The sequence below is a fragment of the Chelmon rostratus genome, chromosome 24 (genome assembly GCF_017976325.1).
Source record: "Chelmon rostratus isolate fCheRos1 chromosome 24, fCheRos1.pri, whole genome shotgun sequence".
In the NCBI taxonomy this organism is placed as follows: Eukaryota; Metazoa; Chordata; class Actinopteri; order Chaetodontiformes; family Chaetodontidae; genus Chelmon; species Chelmon rostratus.
The window spans coordinates 12063886-12084796 of NC_055681.1; the positions used below are offsets into that span (position 1 = coordinate 12063886).

The 20911-nt window shown below is 42.1% G+C and overlaps 1 protein-coding gene across 1 annotated transcript in view; it reads left to right on the forward strand.

Moving 5' to 3' along the window:
* mgat5 (alpha-1,6-mannosylglycoprotein 6-beta-N-acetylglucosaminyltransferase) overlaps nt 1–20911 on the forward strand; it is an 84246-nt gene that overhangs the window by 764 nt on the left and 62571 nt on the right. Inside the window, exons 2-3 of the mRNA XM_041966419.1 lie at nt 11701–12179; nt 18062–18226. Of these exons, the coding sequence (XP_041822353.1) occupies nt 11939–12179; nt 18062–18226 (406 nt within the window). The 5' untranslated portion in view covers nt 11701–11938. The remainder of the gene's footprint in view (nt 1–11700; nt 12180–18061; nt 18227–20911) is intronic.

Sequence of the window (20911 nt, forward strand, 5' to 3'; positions counted from 1 at the left end):
TCTGTGTCATGTTCACCAAGCAGAGAAACAGCTGTCCTCGCTCGTGTGTGTGGACGACGGTCCCTGACATCGTGTTGCACTTACTTGTGTCTCACAGTTTTCACGGACTCAACCGGTAAAACAGTAACCAGGCATTTCACCTTGTCGTGCACAAAGTAGGAAGACACGTTTGCTTGTTGTTTTTTTTCCTTTCAGCTTCCAGAGCATGATGTTGCGTTTTGGTGACACAGAGTCAGATAACCGGCTGGGGAAGTTGATGTGTTAATTGATGTCCTGTGGGCCCACCCTGCTTTGGAAATGCGTGGCTGGAGAAGTGGTAGCACCTGGCGAGCATTACGCAAATTGGCACCTTGTAAAGAGGGAAAAAAGAGGCTGATAATGAGAAAAATGCTTGTAGAACTTTACTCTAACTTACAGAATCAACTATGGTGGACTTATTGTTTTCCAAATGTTTGAGAAAAACCTGAAAAGTGTAATCAGTCAGTAAGGTAGGGTTTCAACTAAGGATTGCTTCCATTGTCAATTAATCTGTCAATTACTTTCTCCATTAAGTTGTTTAGTTGTCTTGCTTTGTCCACCAGCCAAAGATATTTAGTTTGCTGTCATAAAGAAACCAGAAAATTGTAACATTTAAGAAGCTGCAATCAAAGAATTTTGAGCTTTATTTTCTTAAAAATGATCAATTCATTTGATAGTTGACAACTAATGGTTTAAGCATTGCAACTCTGGCCCGTTGTTGATGCACTTCGCTCACCAGTGCAGTCCAGTAATTTTCAGCCTGCACCCTAAGTGGTCTCATGTAATCAGGTTGCGACAGCTGATTTGATTATATGGGATGTATCTTGTGTCATTACCATGCAGGCTCCAAATGCGATTGAGTGTACTTTCAACAAGCAGCTTGTCAAAAGGTCATTGTGGCTGTAAAAATGCTTGTGATTCAGTTGTGGTGGGCGATCGGCGACACGAGAGTTCAGAGCAAATTTCCCTATAGGGACAGTAAAGTATATCTTATCTTATTCATTGTGACCCAGCAAAAACTCCCTGCTTACGATCGCCGACTGTAGGCTGAGAGCTAATGCTGGGTGTAGTGACCATCCCGAGGTGAGCCACCAACTGCCCCTGGCTTTATAAAGAGCTCTTTCAGCCACCTTTTTGCTGGAGCCCTTGGGATTATAAATCCTGAGGAAAAGGAGCTTTGCTTCAGTGGCATGCTTCACTGGCAAGAAATCGTGTGTGTGTGAGAGAGAGGAGGTGGGGGGGTGCGTTGGGGCCTCGGGTGGAGAGCCAGCAGAGGCAGTGGACGGATGAGGAAAGAGGGACTGAAGATGGAGGAGGGATCGGGGAGAACTGGGCTGTGGTGATGGATGCCATGCAGGGAAGTGGAACACTTGGCCTTTCTGTGATTAAAGGGCCTGTTCTGTCGGCACAAACACACACACACACATTCACACAGATACACCTGTCTTCTCTTACTTGAGGTCAGAATGAGGTATAAAATCTGCTTTTTGGAAGAAGGTTTGTGCCAGGTTCATTGCCCTTTAGACAGAAACCCCACTCCACCTTGGCACTCCACCCTGAAGAGGCTCTTTCCCATGACGCAACACGGTTCTGCATCTTTACAGTCACTCTACTGTTCGAGCTCTGCAGTTGCAAAGTACTCACTTATTCGTGCGGCACATCTGAGCCGTAGAGAGATGCTCGTTGCTAGGGCAAGTCACAAAGCCTACAGTAAATCCTCTTGAAAAGCTGTTTTCATATCCAGGGCAATGACTAAAAAACTGAAGAGGTAATAAAAGGAAGATTAGGGATTTTCAAAGGGCCTTTACTGTAACCTCAAACATTAATCACATCCTCAATTTCATGCCTGCTTTTTGTCTCAGAGACTATTGAAAGATTTTTTTCTCAGAGTCGGAATATTGAGCCATGCACTGCTGTTGAAAACTTAACACTAGAATATGATTTGAGCGCGAGACATGGGCAGCACCGTTGCCTCATTAGCAGCGTCTGTCAATAACTTGTCAGAGCTGGAATGGTGGAATCATAGAATACATTTGTTAGAAACCACAACCTCAGTCAGGCCTAAGAATCTGGTAATGCCAGCAGGCCAAAGTAAGTCTTTTGTACTGCATTAGTTTGACAAGCGTGTTGTTATGGCTTTGTGTTCACACAGATTGTGTTGTGTTTGTCAAGTCATTCTTAAGTCTGCAGTAACTGTCTCAGTAGTAGTTCAGAAATGTGTTGCCCTTTCAACAGAAAGAGGAAGCACTTTAAATACTGCACTTTCTTATCTGAAAATACTTTGCTATCATGCTCAATTTCATGATGCAGAAATCTGTACGATTAGATATGATGCCTGTGTGTGCGTCTTTTTTATCACTATTTTTGCTTGATCAAAAGTGACGTTCTTCTACATGTCGTGATAAGGCCAACTTGTGTTATCATAACAGCAGAGCTTGTATATGGTGGCGACAGGAAAAATGAAGCGTCACGTCTACCCTCAGCGCCTCATCTGCGATTCCTACCCACACTTGTCACTGGGCTTGTTTCCGACATGCAGGTCTTGTTCATGGTGGTCTTGTCCTCTACCCGCTCATCACGTGGCATGTTGTGGCAGGTTAAACCTGTCAGTGCTCAGCCTGAAGAAAGGTATGCATTAGCAGTGTTTTTTTGGCTTTGTAGCTGACTTTATTAACTGTTTTTAACAAGAATGTTTATTACAAAGTGCTTTAAAGCAACAAAGGACATAAGAAACTAGTGTATCATATTGTATGCAAAGAGCTTTAGTGCTGTTTACATGTGGTTTCTGAATGTAAAGCACAGTTCCTGAGTATTCATAGAGTGGTGGCGGTCATCAGTGTCTCTCAGAAATGATTACTTCCTGTCTAGCATGAAACCTACAACAAGCTGCTCTCTCTGCTGCTTCCTTTGTGTTTTGGCTTCACGATTTTTTAAGTTAAGAAATCAAAATTGACTATAAACTCTGCTCAGTACAAACAAGGCATGGCCACAAAGGCCAGACAGCTACAGACACAGTACAATTAGAAAACAAATAAAAAATCCAACAGCCAAAGAATTTTTGGGTCACCTCCTACTTTGCTTCCTTTTCCATGGCAGTGGTGTGAAATTCAGCATGTTTTGTTTCTCCCAACTCCAAAAGTGCTGAGGTGATTCCTTTTTTGAGGACAGTCAAGAGTTCAATGATTTGTCACCAGTGTGGTAGAAATGGCAGTTTTTGCAGGCCCTCTAAGCGCCCAAGCTGTTCATGGACTCTGAACCCTGAACGATCCCCCACAGTCGCAAACGATATAGGATTTAGGCTTCCAGGGTGGAGCTGGACTTCTTGTTTTGGAGGTCAAGGTCGTCAGGTGCTGGGCTTTAATATGAAACATATGAAAGAAAAACACAGAAGGGGTGCTTTGCTTAAAAATTTGCCATTGCACTACATTGTAGTCTTCATCAAGATGAACATTACAAGGTGCTGAAAACTAGCAATTCACTTAATGATGAATTTGTAACATGTTGAGAAGTGCTGCAGGCATTCCTGCAGGAAAAAAAACCCTGGCTGAAAACAAAGGAAGTATTGGCTGTGTGAAAAAAACAGACTTTAGAGTCCACTTATCAGCACATTAACACTTGTTTTTTGGACTTTGATTTGTCACGTTCTGATGAAAGAACTGAGCAGAATGATGAAACCTAAATGAAGCTTAAATGCGAGGTTTCCTGTATGAGTCCATATAGTCATCTTCATTCCAAGGGACGCTCTTTGACAGACTGAGGTGGACAGTTTTGAATGCTCAACTTAAAGGACAGGTTTTGTCACCTGACAGGCAGCTTGTGTTTGTTTTCAGATCACATTGTTTTAAATGTCGCATGTAAATGAGTGTGTGCTTGTGTTCATGGTAATGATTTTGCTTCCTGTTGTTGTCTCTTGGTTGCCCTGGTGCAACACCTCCCTCTTTGAACTCATCATCTGAATTGAATGATTTCTGGAACACTGAACAAACCAAAACTAGTTTTTTTTTTCATTCTCTTCACCATCCACAAAGTTCATATTCACTTCCAAGGCTCCCACACTATCAGATACATGTTTATCTGTGAAGGATTGTGGAAGTTACAGGGAGCATATTTTTCTCTGTTTCACATGAACATTCATATGACAAATCCTTGAATTTGGAACTGTTTGAGTCAATCAGCGACTCCATAAAGAACCAATAAACATTGATCTGGGTGGCTCTCACATTTTAGATCAACTTCCTGAACTCAGCTGCAGGGAAAACCTGTCTCAAACCATGGCGTCAGCTCTTGATATCTGGTTACGAGCTGGATTCACACCAGTAAGGTGGTGAAGCTGCAGCAGCAGGGTCTGTTTCTCTGGAGGGCCTTATGAATAATTAAGAGGCGGGGCTTATGTGAAGAAGTCCATTAAGATGCAGAGTCACACCGGTCTCCATGGTAGCAGGGCCATATTATCAGGATCACGTCTCCTTTGGCCAAGCAACAGGCGAACTAGCACAGTCTTAGCCTGGGAGAGGATGGATATTGACTGGAAAGCCCGGGTGACTTTTTGAACCGATGCTTAAAAAAGTCCCTCAACCTGAGCCTTTACGCGCCTGTGCCAAATGGACAGCTGTCATAGTATCAGTAAGACAAATAGGTGAGCAAAGTTAGGTGTGATGCCATCCTGAATCTTTGTATTTATAAAAAATGTCTGTACATGAGTGTTTTTAGTTGACTGACAGGAGTGCTTATCACTAAATTACTTTGATAATCAATCTTTATGGCATTTTCTGAGCAGAAATGGCAAACATTGCCTTGTTCTGGCTCCTCAAATGTAAATATCTTCTCTGTTTTCTGAGTCTTCTGTGATTGCAAACGAGATATCTTTGGGTTGATTAAACCAAGACATTTAGGGGGCTTTCACACCTAACCCGATCTGTTCAAATTAACTGAGCTCTTTATCCATTTAGTGCTGTTTGTTTAGGTTGGAGTGAGAGCTGTCAGTTGAACTCTTCTGTGGATTGAACATCTGCTTGAACATATCTTGAACGCAGTTTGTTTTGTGGTGTTAAAGAAAGCAGACCAGCCACAGGATTTTGTGATATTTGATTTGTGATAATAGCAGTTTGGTTGAATTCATGCTATTAAATCCATCTTCTGGCTGTCAACTGCCAAAAAAAGCTGTCTGTACAAGAGACATATATAATTATTCAAAGAATTTGAAAACCATGGTGACATATGACATAATAGTATGTGGGTGCAGGGATTTTCCTTGATAATTCAGAAAGTAAAAAGGAGTCCAAACAGAGGCAATTTGTGCTTGTGTCCTACTCCATGTGTGTACTCTCAACTAACAATGATTACAATCTGTTATTTTTTCATTTCCTCCTTGTGACACCAGAGAAGATAGATACACAAATAAGACTTAGTATAGTGGAGCATGAACTGCTGCAAATCAGACTTGGATTTCCCCACATGGGTCCATACAGCACTGACGATGCAGAATGACAATGGGTTACTGTATGCGTCAGTCTGCCTGACTTCACGCCCACAGCTGTGGGTTCAAAACACAACAATATTCAATTTATGATGTCCTAAGATCAAGAAAAGAAGCCTCACATTTAAAAACCTGAAACTGTCGAGTTTGGTAGAAAAATCACTTATTATCACAATGATAATTTGATTACCAGAAGTGGACATTAATTTTCTTTTGATTGATTAATTGATTAAATGACTAATCATCTAAACTACAGATGTGAAAAGAATCTGAAAGGGAACATTGTAAAGAGCATTTTTTTTATTATTTGCTGATTGACCAACCGAACAGCCCTGGAGTGCAACATACCTATGACTATAGACTTTGACACCTTGTTATGTGAAAAGTGAGCCTGCTGGCTGTCACCAGCAGAGAGCTATGAAGTTACCTGAGGGTGGGAAGTCAATCTCTATGAAAGCCTATTTATATTCAGGAGAAAAATGGATATTTTTTCCCAGTTGATCCATAATTGATGGTTGAGGCTACTTCTGGAGCGTATTTCACTACTTTCTGTGGTTATGCAACAAGCTCTTAGTGTATGTTATTTCAGTTCAGTAGAATGCAGCCTCTTTCAGACCTGGAGTAATGCACTGGAATTAATCTAGAACACCCTCAGCCTGCTTCACCTTTACGGAGTATCCCCTAAACTACACTTATTTTCAGCCCCGATGACAGATGCAAAGGAAATGGACAGAGTCTTTACCTCGCTCAGCCATCTGGCCTGGTCTTAACAATTCAGCATATTACAGAACAAGGGCAAATGCTGTGTGATTAGGACTCTGCTGGAGAGATATTAAAGCCTGAGATGATTATTTTGACAATCATGCAATATCAACTCTAAATCCCCACGACTTTACCATAAACCAGTTTCATCTGTTTACACGGAAAATATACTAAGAAAGTATGATAGCTGCAAAACAGACGAATACCACTCAGTGTAAACATTCATATTGGATGTTGCTATGGTCCAGAGCTATCCTGTAGGTAATCTGAACAGGTGTTTCTTAAAGCTGGAAACTGGAAAACCAAGGTTCGACATTGGTATGTAATGCTTATCAGGGGTTGTTCTGGTGCCACTGAATGAATGTTGTTTATGGAGCCACAAAGCAGCTCACCACACTGTCACAATATTTTTTATACAAAGGAAGGAAACACAAACCTGCTCATTTATTATCCTGCTCATTTATTATCTGGATAACAGGTCTAGACGCAGTTTAATACCAGGTAAAAATGGCTCGTCAGTCACCGTTAATTTATTCTGAGGGATGTTTGTTGCCTTGGAGATTTTCTTGTGCTTTTTAGTAAAATTGTCGTGGATATATTTCAGAATTTTTGCATTCATAATGCAGCTCTTGACAGGAAATTGACCCACCAGCTGTTTGACCTTCCAAAAACACGTGTACTTAACATGTAAATCACTTGTCACACCTTGATTATAAACAGATGGTCTCTATTCAACTTATTATGCGACTACTAAAAAGCAGTCAGCTGCACCCTGTAATGATTTATGTGTGTTTTGTTTTTATGTTTGTATTTAATTTAGATTAATTTGTTTTTCACTTTAACACCAATTAGTCTTTTCTGCTGATCTGTTGTTCACCTAGATTTCCACTCTATTCTGGTAGATTAAAGGCGTTCTGCAGTGCTTAAATGTAAAGGTAATCAGCGCAACAATGAAAACGGTGTGAAAACTGTGAAAATGAACCCAGGAAACCTACTTAAACCAAATCTGTAATTTCAGAATGGAAACTAGGGTGTCACGTGAAATAATAATTTTTCCCATTCCTGCTTATTTCAGATGTGTGATTTTCTTCTTCTGTCATTTGTTGCATCCATCTTTTAATACATTTTTCTGTTATTTCCTCGGAGAACAGCATGGTCTGGCGGTGGTGTATCTGTACTACAATGTGGTCGATACTAAACTGAACAACTAATGCAGTTTTAGAGATGAAATTTCAGCTCTGTTGTCCCTAACAGGAAAAAGTCCTTTGGTGCAGATTTGGGAGGACAGTCATTTCTCCGAGGCCTGAATGATTCAATTGTTTCTGTCTTCACTGTCTCTTGAACCTGCGGGGCTTTGTGTGCTGCTACTTCTTCCAGCAATGAAAAACCCATTCAGCAGGTTGTTACGTTATCATCTCAAGTTGCGAAGGATCATATATTCTGCAACCTCAGCTGGCTGTCAACACAGTCTCACTCGCTGCCTAGAGCCAGAGGGCTCCCTGCCAGACAAATTACGAGCCTGAATTAGACAGCAGAAGGTAACTGAGCAGGAGAAATATGCATTGCTTGGGGGGCTGGATAGCTGCGTCGCCCTTTTCTTTGCAGATTATAGGACACGGTCCGTGCTTGGGAGGTGTCCTAACAAAGGAGTGCTGTTTCGTGATTGGTTTCCCTCTAAAATAAGATGGATGGACACAGGAAATAAGGCCAGACAAGAACAACATATCTGACGGAGATTGTGTGTCTTCAGAAACTGAATCGTTCGAGTCGATGTACTGTGTAGGTTTTGGCTCGTGCCTCTTACAGCGATGTACCACAGGGCAGTGAGCAGCATTCCTCTCTGATAAACAACCCCAAAACCCCCCATCCTTGTCGGCGCCCAAACCAGAGAGTGCTGCCAGCCTTTTCCAGCTCTCCTCCGAGCAAGTGAGTCCCAAGCAATGAGAGACATCTGATGTTATCAGCGCTGCAGATTGCACAGTGCTTCTGCCAAGGGCTTGTCTCATGAATTCACAGTGCAGTGCAGAGATTTTTTTCCCCCCAACTGAAAACCTTGTTTTGCACACATCACACAGCAATTCAGAGTGCGTTAAATGCTAGAAGAAAAGATGCAGGGATTCAGACAATACAGTATTTATCCGTGCTTTGTTAAAACATGTAAAAAGACCTCTGTCTGTGCAGCAAACACACATGAGCCTTTGTCTTAAATGACTTAACAATTATGGTGTGTCATAACCTGCTGTGAGATTCCAGCCCTGTTGGAAGCTGCTTGCAGCTGTCTCTGACCTATTTATGAGGCTGATGGATGTAAGGTGAAAAGAGTCTTTTGTGCGGCTGCCTTTTTGTGTTTCTTGTGAATGAGGGGGATAATTTCCAACCAACAGTCCAGCGCTGATATGGTCGACTTTGTTGATCCTCATTCTGACTACTGACCGCTGAGATCAATTAGTGCGTTGATTCAAGTGTGGACAGGTGAAAGAATTTTAGCTCTGTGTATTATTGGCTTTCTCACTGTGTTGCGTCCATGCATGTGGCTGTGGTCCTGACCTGGTTAGAGCGGCTTTGAAAGAGCATAAGAGCAACGCAGTTCAAAAGCAAGGCTGCAGAAATCCCCTCCCCACACTTAGCCTCATTTACAGCTACAGTGGTTGAATACAGATGAGGGAACATCTTTTTCTATTGGCTTGATTGCGTACTGGAAAGGTTTTTTTTGTTGTTGTTGCTGGTTAATGTCTAAAGCCAGAGGCATTTATTTAGCTGTGCCTAGATTGCCTTGTGGTTGTCAGTTAAGACTTGTTGAACTATTTAATAGCTTCATTAGTGCCGCGGGGCTTTCTCATTTTGCGTTATATGGAAAAGTTTCGATTGTTTTGGCCAAATTTGTTGTCATTGGCATGGTTGTAGTCAATCAGCAATGCAGATAGCAAGCAGGACAAAAGCATATTAATTAGCCTGGTGGGCTTTATTCTCACAGATCTATGAAGCTGCTCACACAGTGGAGAAAAGGGAATGGTACAACAGCTAGAAATGTGATTTTTGTTTAATTGACCCTGTAGAGGCTTTTTCCACAGACTGCTTACTGGCACACAGTTGGACTTGGAGTTAAGGTTTTGTCCGTGTCTTGGAGAGACAGATGCATTTACATCTTTTCAGCATTTGGCTAAAAATGATCTCAAATCACTATTGGAAATCTTTAAAGCAATTGGATCCTAGTCTGTAAAGAGTGCTTCTTAAATGTATTCATACTTATCGTTTTTGAGATTAGATGGCTATCCATTCTGCCAAAGATGCATGAAGTGACGTAAAGTATAAATGGACTCTCTGTGACATCTATCCACAGCACATAGGGTTACCATCTAGTTTGTGACTTGTATTATTTTACCACCCAAAGAGTACGTGCCAGAATCAAGTTGTTGGTAGTAATTTTCAACCCAGTTACATGGCCGGTTCGTTATTGATACCATCTGCTGTTTTTGGTGCTGAAACAATTAATCACAGTAAGTACTGTTTGTTTTGGCGGCCTTTCATGCCTTCCTCAGATGGTTGACAGTAGACATATGAGAGGAGATGAGGAGAGAAAGAGATGGGAAATGACATGCGACATCAGCTGGATGTGAACAGCGGACGTTGTGGTTCATGTTTGGCACCTCTCCCCCGAAGCCACCAGAGTGCCCCAGCCAGTAAAAATTTTGAGAAATCATTTGTTGTTTTTCCAAGGAAAATACTAACCATCCTCGCCCCCCACATGATTTGCAGCTTTTCTTTGTTTTACATAATTGGAAAATTGAACATCTTGGGGTTTTGGACCACTGGTCGGTCAAAGATGCCATTTGTCAACATTACAGGCTCTCATAACTTATGATGTCTGTCTTATACTATTCTTCGACATTTCATAGACTAGATGATCAACAGTTAAATCAATAATTTTAATAATCATCAGTTTCAACCCTTCTTTTACTTGAGGCCCAGACGTGCAGCTGTGAACAAAAAATTAAGTAAAGCTTTGTTTCACCTCGTCTGTGACCTTTTTTCTCCTACAGATTTGTTTCCTTTTGTGGGAGTAAATGAGTAAAAGTTTGACCTTTTGACACGTGCTCGCCCACACAGTCCAAGGGGGACATCCTCCTTCATTTGTCCTGCAGAAAAGCCTGTTGAACATGAAATGTAATAACAGAAAAGGCATATATTTAAAATTCAGTTTGTTTTTGCCCGTCAGCGAGGAAGATAAATTGTAGGCTATCCAAATGTTTATATTTTGAGAGAACTATAAACCCTCTTGCATAACTTCTCCACAGCCCCATCAATCATAAAGATCACACTGTCTGGGTGAGACAAGGCTCCTCCGTGTAGCCTCTCCTTCAAGAGTCAGAGAAGCATTAAACTTTCAATTACCTATCTTGTTTTTAGCCAGTAGTTGCAAGTCTTCTTGCAGAAAGTCTGCATTGCCTCCACACCAGAATAAATTTAGTTGGCCGTGGCTCTATACAACATGTGTTATTAAAATCAAAATTCATACACTATTGATAAAAGTGCGCTGAAGTTTTCCCTTCAATCTCAGCCTGGTTCAGTACTGTACTGTACTGTATACCTCCATTCAACCACTCCCATGTAGTCAAATTAACTCGTGTATCACCATTCCCCCGCACACACCGTCGGATCTACCGCACAGCGACTTCCAGTTTGGGCACAGTGTTCCTCTGTGCTGCTCGGTCTGCTGCAATTATAAACTGGCTGCTCTGCTTCAAGTAACAGGCTGGAGATCTGTACCGCGCTCACGTCAAATACTTCCACTCATCCGTGGCTGGTTCCTCATTCTCTAAAACCTGTTCAAATGATCGTCATGATGCCTACGCACAGCAGCTGTAATCTCATGCTTTGTCACCTCTAGTGTCTGGTTTTTGACCGTGTTTCATTCCCTTTAAAAATCCATGCCATCCATGCATTAGAATATATAGCAGGACATAAGACTTTGCTATGTTTCTACTTAAAAGAGATTACTAACCTCAGTCTAAGTACCAGAACAATTGATTAATACTAGTTGATTGACAGAAACTTTTGTTATTTATTAGGGACAGGTATGAAATATCCAGTTTCTAAAATGTGGTGATATGCCGCTCTTCAGTCTTTTATATCAATATGAATTTAAGGTTTCTGGGTATTAGACAGTTGGTCAGACAAAATAAGCTGTTTTTGATTTTGATTTCATTTTAAGCTTTTGTAACTTGCTGTTTTTTCACAATTTTCACTATTACTTATATACTTTCTTCTGTTTACTCTGAATGATGATGAACACTGCTGACTCATTGTCAAATTATCAGTGTTTTTATTGTAATCATGTAGATGTAGGATTGGGGGTGGGTGAGGGAACTCGCTCATTATCTGTGTTTATGGGACCAACCAATTAACCACTCATTTCTCTTTCCCCTCTGTCTTCTCTGCGGCAGGATGCAACAGGGCGGACTCAGTCCACTGAGATGTTACTGAGCGATGAGGATGGGTCAGGGATGGAAACCACGCTGGTGAGGCAAACAAGCCGTACACCACCACCCAAAAACTACTGCAGCTACTCCGACTGACACGGCCATGCCCCACCTGCCTCCTTGAGTCTCCTCCTCGACCTCTGCACCTTCCCTCGGTCCAATCAGAGTCACAGCGGCCCCCACAACCCCCTGTCAAGTCAACATGGCTACACCCTTCCTGTGGAAGCTGTCCTCCCAGAAGCTGGGCTTCTTCCTAGTCAGCTTTGGGTTCATCTGGGGCATGATGCTGCTGCATTTCACCATCCAGCAGCGGGCCAGCCATGAGAACAGTGCTGTGCTGAGGCAGCAGATCCTGGACCTCAGCAAGCGCTACATCAAGGCCCTGGCTGAGGAAAACCAGAGTGTCATGGATGGGCCCTATGTGGGTACCATGACGGCTTACGGTGAGTAGCCAGCTCTCTTGCGGCATTTCATGTAATCCAGAGGTGTTCAAACCATGAGGTGTGAGAGACGTACGGCACAGATACTGCATGAGGTGCAAAGGACACGTGAATGCCACTGTTGAAAAAAACAACAGGAAGTTAGCTATTTTATTGATTTGGTTCGCTCACCAGCAGGGTCAACAGTTGGAGTTGCAGCAGCGACTGTGACACATAACTCATGCAGGCAATTAAGCTACTTTAAAACCCTACTTTAGAGCCCAATTGCTACAATTTTTGTCAAAACGTGTTCTCTGTCTCTGAGTCATAGCTCAGGGAATTCTGGACATAGATACATGATAAACACATCGGTGGATTCAGTGCGACTAGCACTTTCTGAGGATATCATTATCTCGAGTAAACGTCCATGAATCCGCTGAGAAATCCTAGAACACAATGACTTCAGCACTTGCCTGAGAATCATCACGTTTAAGTTTTCTTCAGTACCAAGGTATTCGGCATGTGATAGTGCCAGTTTGCGAAGGTTAAACAAATATCGACTCAAAAAACTTAACTGAGTCCATGACAACATTGTGCCTGTTGTCTACATCCCCCAAGTAATAGGAACGGTGGTCATGTACACTCATACTGTGAGCAGAACCAGTCTGCTCCTTCCTCTATAGAAAAGTTAGTGTTCATTGCTCAGTGAAACTGAAAATATTTTCGTTATATTTCTTTGCATAGGTTTGGACAGCCCTACAAGGGTCTGTGATCGCTATTAAAATAACATAGCTTCTTTCATTTTCAGATGGTCACTACCAGGCAATAAAACAGCAAAAGAAGTCCACTTTAATAGAGTTATGATGTAGCGCCGATCTTAGCTTTCCCTCTCTTTTTATATCTTCTTAAAATTGGATCGAATGATTCCACTTGTCTACCTCTTGAGCAGGCACAACATTACCTATATTCAAGAAAACTCGTCTGGGAGATGAACCGCTGATATAGCTGCATCAGAGCATAATACTGTAATAGTGCAGGTCCAGAAGAGCCATCAATAAGTTATTCATGCCATTAATAGACCTGTATGGCTCGATGGGAGGCTTCATTAGAAACCTGAGATTGGAATTGATTGTTCTCTAATGCCCAGAGAAACAGCAGGATACAGTAAAGCTCCTGGAGATTAAATCAGCTCCCAGAGAACATAAAGAAGACGCCAAAGTACGCAAAGAAACAAGTACAATACTTGCTTAGTGTTTGAAGCTGTGCGTGTAGTGTGCAGCTCTTTCTTTTGTAGGCGCTTTCAGCTGCTTATGCTTATTTAAAGGCACATGCAAACATGTTGGGAATGCCAACCTGCTATGTAAAATACCACCATACCCAAACTGTTGTCAGCAGGTTGTACTTGTGCCATTCACTTTTCCAGCATTGACTGAGCAGCTTGAAGAAAATCAAACCTCAACATCTGTGCATAGCTAATAAAATAATTAGTGATAATCATGTGATTACTGTGAGATAAATGTGATGCAAGCACAGTCCGAGTATTTCCTGGTAACACCATCCAGAGTTCCCAGGGAACGGTGTCCCGTCCAGTTTGTTTGGTTTCCTTATATGATGGATTGATTTTCTCGTTGCCGTCGGAGCTGCAGCACAGTCTGCTGACCGCCGTCCAACATCACATCAAAATCCATTTCATATCCTTGATTAGATAGGGAGGCAGCAGGATACTTTGTGCTTCCTGTGTTCACTCACTTGGTCGATGATTTGCCCTGATACGATTTGTAATGAGTTTAAGGGGAAATAGGCTTCCTCCTTTACTACCCAATAAATGACCCATAAAATCTTAATGCATCTGAATTTAATATTGTGTCTTCTGAATGGGCCATTTGGAGCACAGTTGGAACATTGCTTCATTAATTAGGACTGATTGTGAGAAACACCTGTTGAAAAGCATAAAATAAATGTGTCTGTCTGCATGTTAATACAGAGCCAGGGTTATACTTTTTGGTCACTGCTAAATACAGTGTAGCTCGAGTTCATTCCTCATGTTAGGCATTGCGTTATCACTTTCCTTGTTTTTCTTTCAAACCTCTTTGTCAACCTTATATCTTTTTAAAATATGAACCTTTTAAGAAACATATGATTTTACAGATTATTATGATCCAAACTTGCATCCTGTTGTAAATGTGTAAAGATGTGTGCAATAAATGACAATTCGGTTTTTGCATTTGATTCACTGATATCAAATTGGTTTGGAAACGATCTTCTGTCTTTGCACAGTTGGCTGCACAGTGTTTTATTGTTGATGCAGGCGGGGAAAATGGGAAGATTTGTCAGTTAGGTCTTTAAATTAGTCTTTCTGGCATGTAAACAAATTCATTTTGGAATTGCTTTGTTTGTCATTTGTTCTTAGGACTCTCTTATTATATTGCTGCACTTTTGAACCACGCTGCTTTTTAATTGATAGTGCATCATGCTGGTGATGGTGTTGTTGTTTTATTTCTCTCACCATTAGAGTCTGTCTAGAACGATCACATTCTGGATTGGATCTGAGTATGCTCGGGTCCCTATCCCTATAACATATTTTAGCACCTTACAAACCATAACTTCCAGCTAAAAATGCAGTTTTAACTAATTTTTCCATTCCTTTTATGCAATCACCAATTGTTTTCATAGCTGATTATTTTCTCTGTTAATCGAGTATTGTGAAGTGGAGTTCCCATCACACTTTGTGGATCTTATGACGACGTCCTCTGGTTGCTTGTTTTGTTCGACCTGCAGTCTAAGATCAAATAATATTAAGATCGTGATCATATGGGAGAGGAAAGAGCAGCACATCCTTGAACTTTAAGGGGCTTGAATATCATTGATTACTTATTGATTTTCTGATTTCTGGCGATTGAATAGACTCCAGGAGTTGACCTATCAGTGCTATAGCTGCACCTAAAACATGTTTCTTCCTGAGGTCATACTGTCATACCATCTTCTTCCCCAGAAGGTGATGAGGGTATGATCTTTCCCCTCCTGAAACTGAGCCATGCAGCTGGGTGTGACCAACCACCCGACACCACCCCTTGTTACAACACAGTTCAGCAGCTATTGTGGATTTCTTTTATGGTGTAGATACATAACGCACTTGCACCCCTGGACTTGGCTGGCCCCCGCAGGGAAAATCCCACTACCAACAGAGAGGTCTGGGTTTGGCGTCAGCTTATATTGCTGGTCTAATCCTCTCCGTCCTCTCCAGGGCGGAAGGTCATGGTGTGCTCCTTCTGCTTCTATCTGCTCTTTGTTTTATTATGTCGGTAAGATATGGAGACTGCTGCTAGGCTGGGTTGAAGCCCTACGGATGACAGCAAACAATAGGGATCACTGATGAATGCCTTGGGCTTATGTTCCCCCTGTAATCACTTCTTTTTAATGCTCATGGGCTGAATGAAAAATCCCAGGTCATTGGGCGTCCAGATTATTATCTTCTATGACATTATTATTAAACGCAAAGTGAAGTTCAGCGTGCTGACCGCTCAATTTGTTTTGCAACTGCATCACCTCGCTAAGAAATATTGAGACAGGCAGAAATGTGTCCCGAGGTATGCTATTACTCATCTGGTTACCTGGCAGCAGTGTTAGTGTACAGAAGGACAAGTGGGAGCATTATTCACAGCGCCATGGATGCAGAGAAACACGCTGGTTTATGCAGGTCTCTGATTCAAATTGTTAAAGACTTAAGAACATTTTGATGTTTAGTTTCACTTTAGTTTCAGGTGTCATTTGTTGTTTTGAGTTGATTCTTGACTTTAATTAAAACCTACAAAGACCAGACACCCCACACATAACAATGTGTATCCAACAACATACACAGCTTACAGACACAACTGTACGCCTGTTATGAGACCAAATAATCTCAACTCAAAGGTCCACTAACAGACTTTTTTGGAAAGGGGAAAAATGCAATATCCTCTGCTTGTTGACATTCATACATATTTATTATTTTTTGTTGAAGTGCAATGAGAGTGCATGTAAGGAGCCAAAAATCCACAGAGGCAGCACTGTTGTATACTTTCGTAAATATACGATGTCTACCTCTACCCATCAGAATCACTGGTAAATAAACAAAGAGCTTGCTGAGGTGTTTTTACTGCGGTGAGCATGGACAATTACAGGTCTGTCATCTTTGGAGCCAGCTGGTTGCTGCTAGTGCATGCTTGGAATCTTGGCTAATTAAGGTCCACAAAAGTTAGGTCTTAAAGTCTCGATAAAACAAAAAAAATGAACACTTCTCGTCATTTGGACTGCACTTGGCTCGATGTGGCCTTTGAATTGGAACAGTACTCAGGGCTGTGACTGAAGAAGTGTAATCAGTCCGTGAGAACATGAGTACAGAAGAACACAGGCTGAGAAAAGCCCACTGTCTTAATCGATTCAGGGAAAATGCTGTGCCTTTCTTACAAGATCAGTAGATTTGTTGCCTTTTAAAAAGATAGTGTCACATAAAGAAATGAAGCCAGTTTCACGTAAGTTTCCTATTATGAAGCATGTTGATATAAGCTGAGGTAGGAGCTACGACAAGCTGGGTGAATCTCTCTGATGTACAGCCCCTAGTCAGTGGGCACAGGTCTACGTGCCAGAGGTGAACAGAGGGGGGCATTAACTCTGGGCTCACCCTTTTTTTTCTAATTATGTTCAGCCGAATAGCTTTGGCAAGGCCGCCGCTCCAAAGCTTTCCGTTTGGTTTCTTCCCGGTCTCGCTGCGCCGCTCCCTGTGCATCTGCTCCTGCCAGCACAAGGCTCGCCCAAATCAGACAAATGCTCTGGCGTTTCTCTTCACACGAATCAGGCTGGTGTGCTCTGCCAGGCCTCGTTGTGCCCTTGCCAATCTCTCTGACGTGATGAAAGCTGGCGTGTCAAATGCATCGCGGCGAGGGAAAATGTGGCGCTTGTATGCGATAGACAAGCTGCAATTATCATCATCTGAGGAAAGCAGGCGTGATGCACTAGGGATCGGTTCTGCACACATGAAAGCCAATGCATTGATAAAATCATATACTTATGAGTTTTATGATTACGACAGAGCTCTTTGCTGTAGACAAATGGCATGTTGCTGATAAGGGCCGTTGCGCTGTATATACCACTTACATCAGCTTGGAACACCTTCGCATTTCTCTTTAAATGTCATTGCAATCCCTGCAGGCTACAGTATCAGACAAATACCACAATAACAAAGGCCAAGAAAAAAGCCATGCCTTAGCATTTTGAATGTATGTCCCTGCTGCCTGTTCTACCATTCGCTCTGTCCTATGCAGCGAGATGGTCATGAAAAAAAGATGCCCACAGAAAGGCAAAGACCCAAATTAAACAGTAAGGTCACTCCCAAAGACGCCCCAGCTCCAGTTTTACATTTAAATGAGCCCCAAGCTGACGGCCTGAAATCCAACGATTTGTTGTAGTGGGACACAAAGAGTCCCCAGTTGTACATTTTCAGACACACTGTAGTTGAGCAAGATTCATGCATGTATTCACTGTAATGCTTGGCCGGGTGATAATGAAAGAACTGGAAGCCTTTTCTTAGAATGAATTGCTCAGTGACTCAGATACAGATAAAAATCTGTTTAATAAGTCTCATGTGCTCTCTTCAAAAGTATTGATATTGCTGATATTGTACAAGACTAAAACCTACTGGTGTGTATTTTATCTCCCTCACATCACACTTTTGATCTATAGAACAAGGGCTATGAAGCTGCTATGAAGGCTAGGATTTAGTAATATGCCACTGTATCATGGTTTGTTAGTGAATAGGCAGGATCTAGAAAAGAGTGGGTGCAGGAATAGTGCTACATCTCTTGTAAGATATTCCAGGTGTTTGGTGAAGAGTTTAAAAAAAAAAAAGTTATTTGCATTCTCACTTGCAGACTTGAAGAAGACCCTCGCAGTGCTGCTGGATAACATCATGCTGAGGCTGGGCAAGCTGGAGTCCAAGGTGGAAAACATCTACAATGGCACAGGGGGCAACCTGACCAACAGCACCAGCACTGCCACACCCAGCGCCACAAACTCTGAAAAAGTTAACGTGGCAGGTATGTCTTGCCTTTTTTTGTTTTTGCTTTTGAATAGTCTCAAGTATCAAGCATGTTGTGGTGAGGTGGCGTCCCTAGTCTGGATTTGTGTGCATCTCTGATAAATCTCGTCCCAAATGACTGGAGCTCTAAAAAAAAAAAAAAGGCACAAAAGAGCTGTTCCATCCAGACTCATCCTCTTTGAAGAAGTCGGAAAGCCGTTATTCCTGTAAACTGTGAGTCATGTATGGGCAAGTTTCTGCAGTTTCTTCCTCCAGGGTTTGAAAGTGCACAGTATGCATATAGTAGCTGAGACCCATTAAAGAAATGACGCTAAGCTGATTGTGGCTGTTGTCTGTGGCCCTCATTTCATTTCAAAATTTCTCACACTGAAAAGCATTCCCGAGCCATACAACCAGCTAAACTTTGCCAATGTTGCATAGTGCACACCAGGCACTTTATAGGACCAGACCGCATCCTTGGACATAATTCAAATAAGGCCTCCGTTCACGCTGCATGACCCTTTTATTAGTTTTCATTGATTTTCCTGCCAGCTTTCAGATGATGGATTCAGCCCAGTTGAGAGAGCGAGGTGTTGGTTTTTCTGGGATCCTGCGACTTGCTCTCAGTTGTTTGCATAGCATTAAACAGAAGGAATGTGGAGTCTGTGCTCTGAAGCAATATATGTACACGTGTATTAGGCTGATTGAGTTGTACAAAGTCACATTTGAATGGATCTAATCCTAATGACTGCTGCTGAACTGCCGTTTCTTTATTACATGTTGATGATGCCTTTGTGACTTTTTCATTAAGACCAAGGAAAGATAAAGTTATGTATAAGAATACATAAAAATGACATGTGGACAACATGTGCACATTGCCTGGGGAGACAATGTGTAAAAGAGTTGGTTCTCTGTCTGGTCTCAGTCTGGCCATTGTGGACACTAGAGATGACACACTAATCTCATATACCATGTCGAGGCAGTCTTGGCTTCAGCTCCTGCGTTGTAGAGCGATAACACCTGGACCTGCGACACATGTCAATAGACCTTCAGTGCCCTGTCCACTTAAAGCTTCCAGCACTGCCCCTGAGAGACAACATTTGGATCCAGAACGCAGGTCAAGCTGACAAAGCGGCTACCGCATCTCTCTTGGCAATGAACTAAAGGCCCCAACACTCCAGTGTCTCCAGTGGAGCATGTCTCCTGTCTTGGAGTGGGTGGCAGGCAGCGCCATTGCCAACTCTGCTAGTGCGCTTCTCTGACTGGAAGGCAATTACAGAGATAAGAATCGGGACAGTGAGGGGAACACGCCTGGCTTTCAGAGGGACTGCTATCAAGATGGAGCTGAGCAGCAGCCCAGGGACTGCACTGTTTTCACCTCGGTTGTATACATTTTCATTGCCAAGGGCTCTTGCATGTTAAACCACTGTGGAGGAAGAGGGCGCAACAAGATACAAAGTGTGCCAGGGATATCGCGACTGATCAAAAACAAAGTAGAAAACATGATGGAGATAATGACATTCATGTTTGTTTCATTTAATTTGATTATATGCTTTTTCTGTGTGTTTTCACGTTTCATCCACACACAAATGCAGGTTTTAGACACTGAAAACGGACCTTTTAGAAACTCAATTTGCTTGTGACATGTAGAAAGCGAAGTTTTTGCCTTGTGATGATGAGTGTGTGCAGTTATCTCCTTTGCCCGCTGTGGCAGGGAACGCCTTTTCCTGACCTCCTGTTGCAGCTAAACTGGTAATAGCTTTTTTCAGGCTTCTGATTGGCCGACATGGCTTTATGGTTAGGATTATGATACCACCTCTTGATTTGACATGCTCTTAACAGCACTGCAACTGTGTTTTTTCATTTTCATTTCGACAGTGGTTCTTCCACTTATTTTTTTAATGCACGAACTGAAGATGCGCATAGAAACATGGCGAAGGAAAACACACACCATCACACATGTACATAACAGGGAAAGCAATGCTGAAAGTTTCAAACATTTTTTTTTAGCTCACTAGCTGATTGGAATAAATCAATTCACTTGAGTACTTATATAATTAGGCTTTTTATGTGACAGAAACCCATTAACACATAAAAGAGCTCACATACTGTATATGCACTGTTAGGGTGACAATGCAGTCTAATTTCTTCCTCTCCTCTCTTTCTGAAAAGATGCACCACATGTTGATACACTGCATTATTTCCCCCCATGCTATCTAAAATCCCACATTGCACAAATCTGGTTTAGGCTATTTTGAAAGAAAAACATTAATGAATAACCCAAATGTTTAGGGACTCTTCCCAAAGAATGCTGAAATGACAAAGATCGCAATCTATTTCAGCAAACGTTGAATATCCTACGACGTCACCTATAGATGATAGGCTGGATCACCTTTTCATCAGAAACGGCACTGAGCCTCACGTGTGATCGATGTCGTCCAACTTTTCCTCTGCTTCTTCCTGCCGCTGTTGTGAACTAACAGCTGTGCACCCTTGGTGGAACATTGCGTCTCTCTTGTGATTGGTCATCTCACAAGAATGTTGCCTGTTCTCGTTGCTTTACAGCCACACTCCATTATGTGTGTGTTGTAAAAACTGCAATGGTATTAACATTGGTTTGATTTGTGCCTATGCTAGCTTTGTCTATGCGCAGGAATAGCTTTGGCCTTGTAAGCTGGTGCATTTAGCCAGGGACAACAGAAGG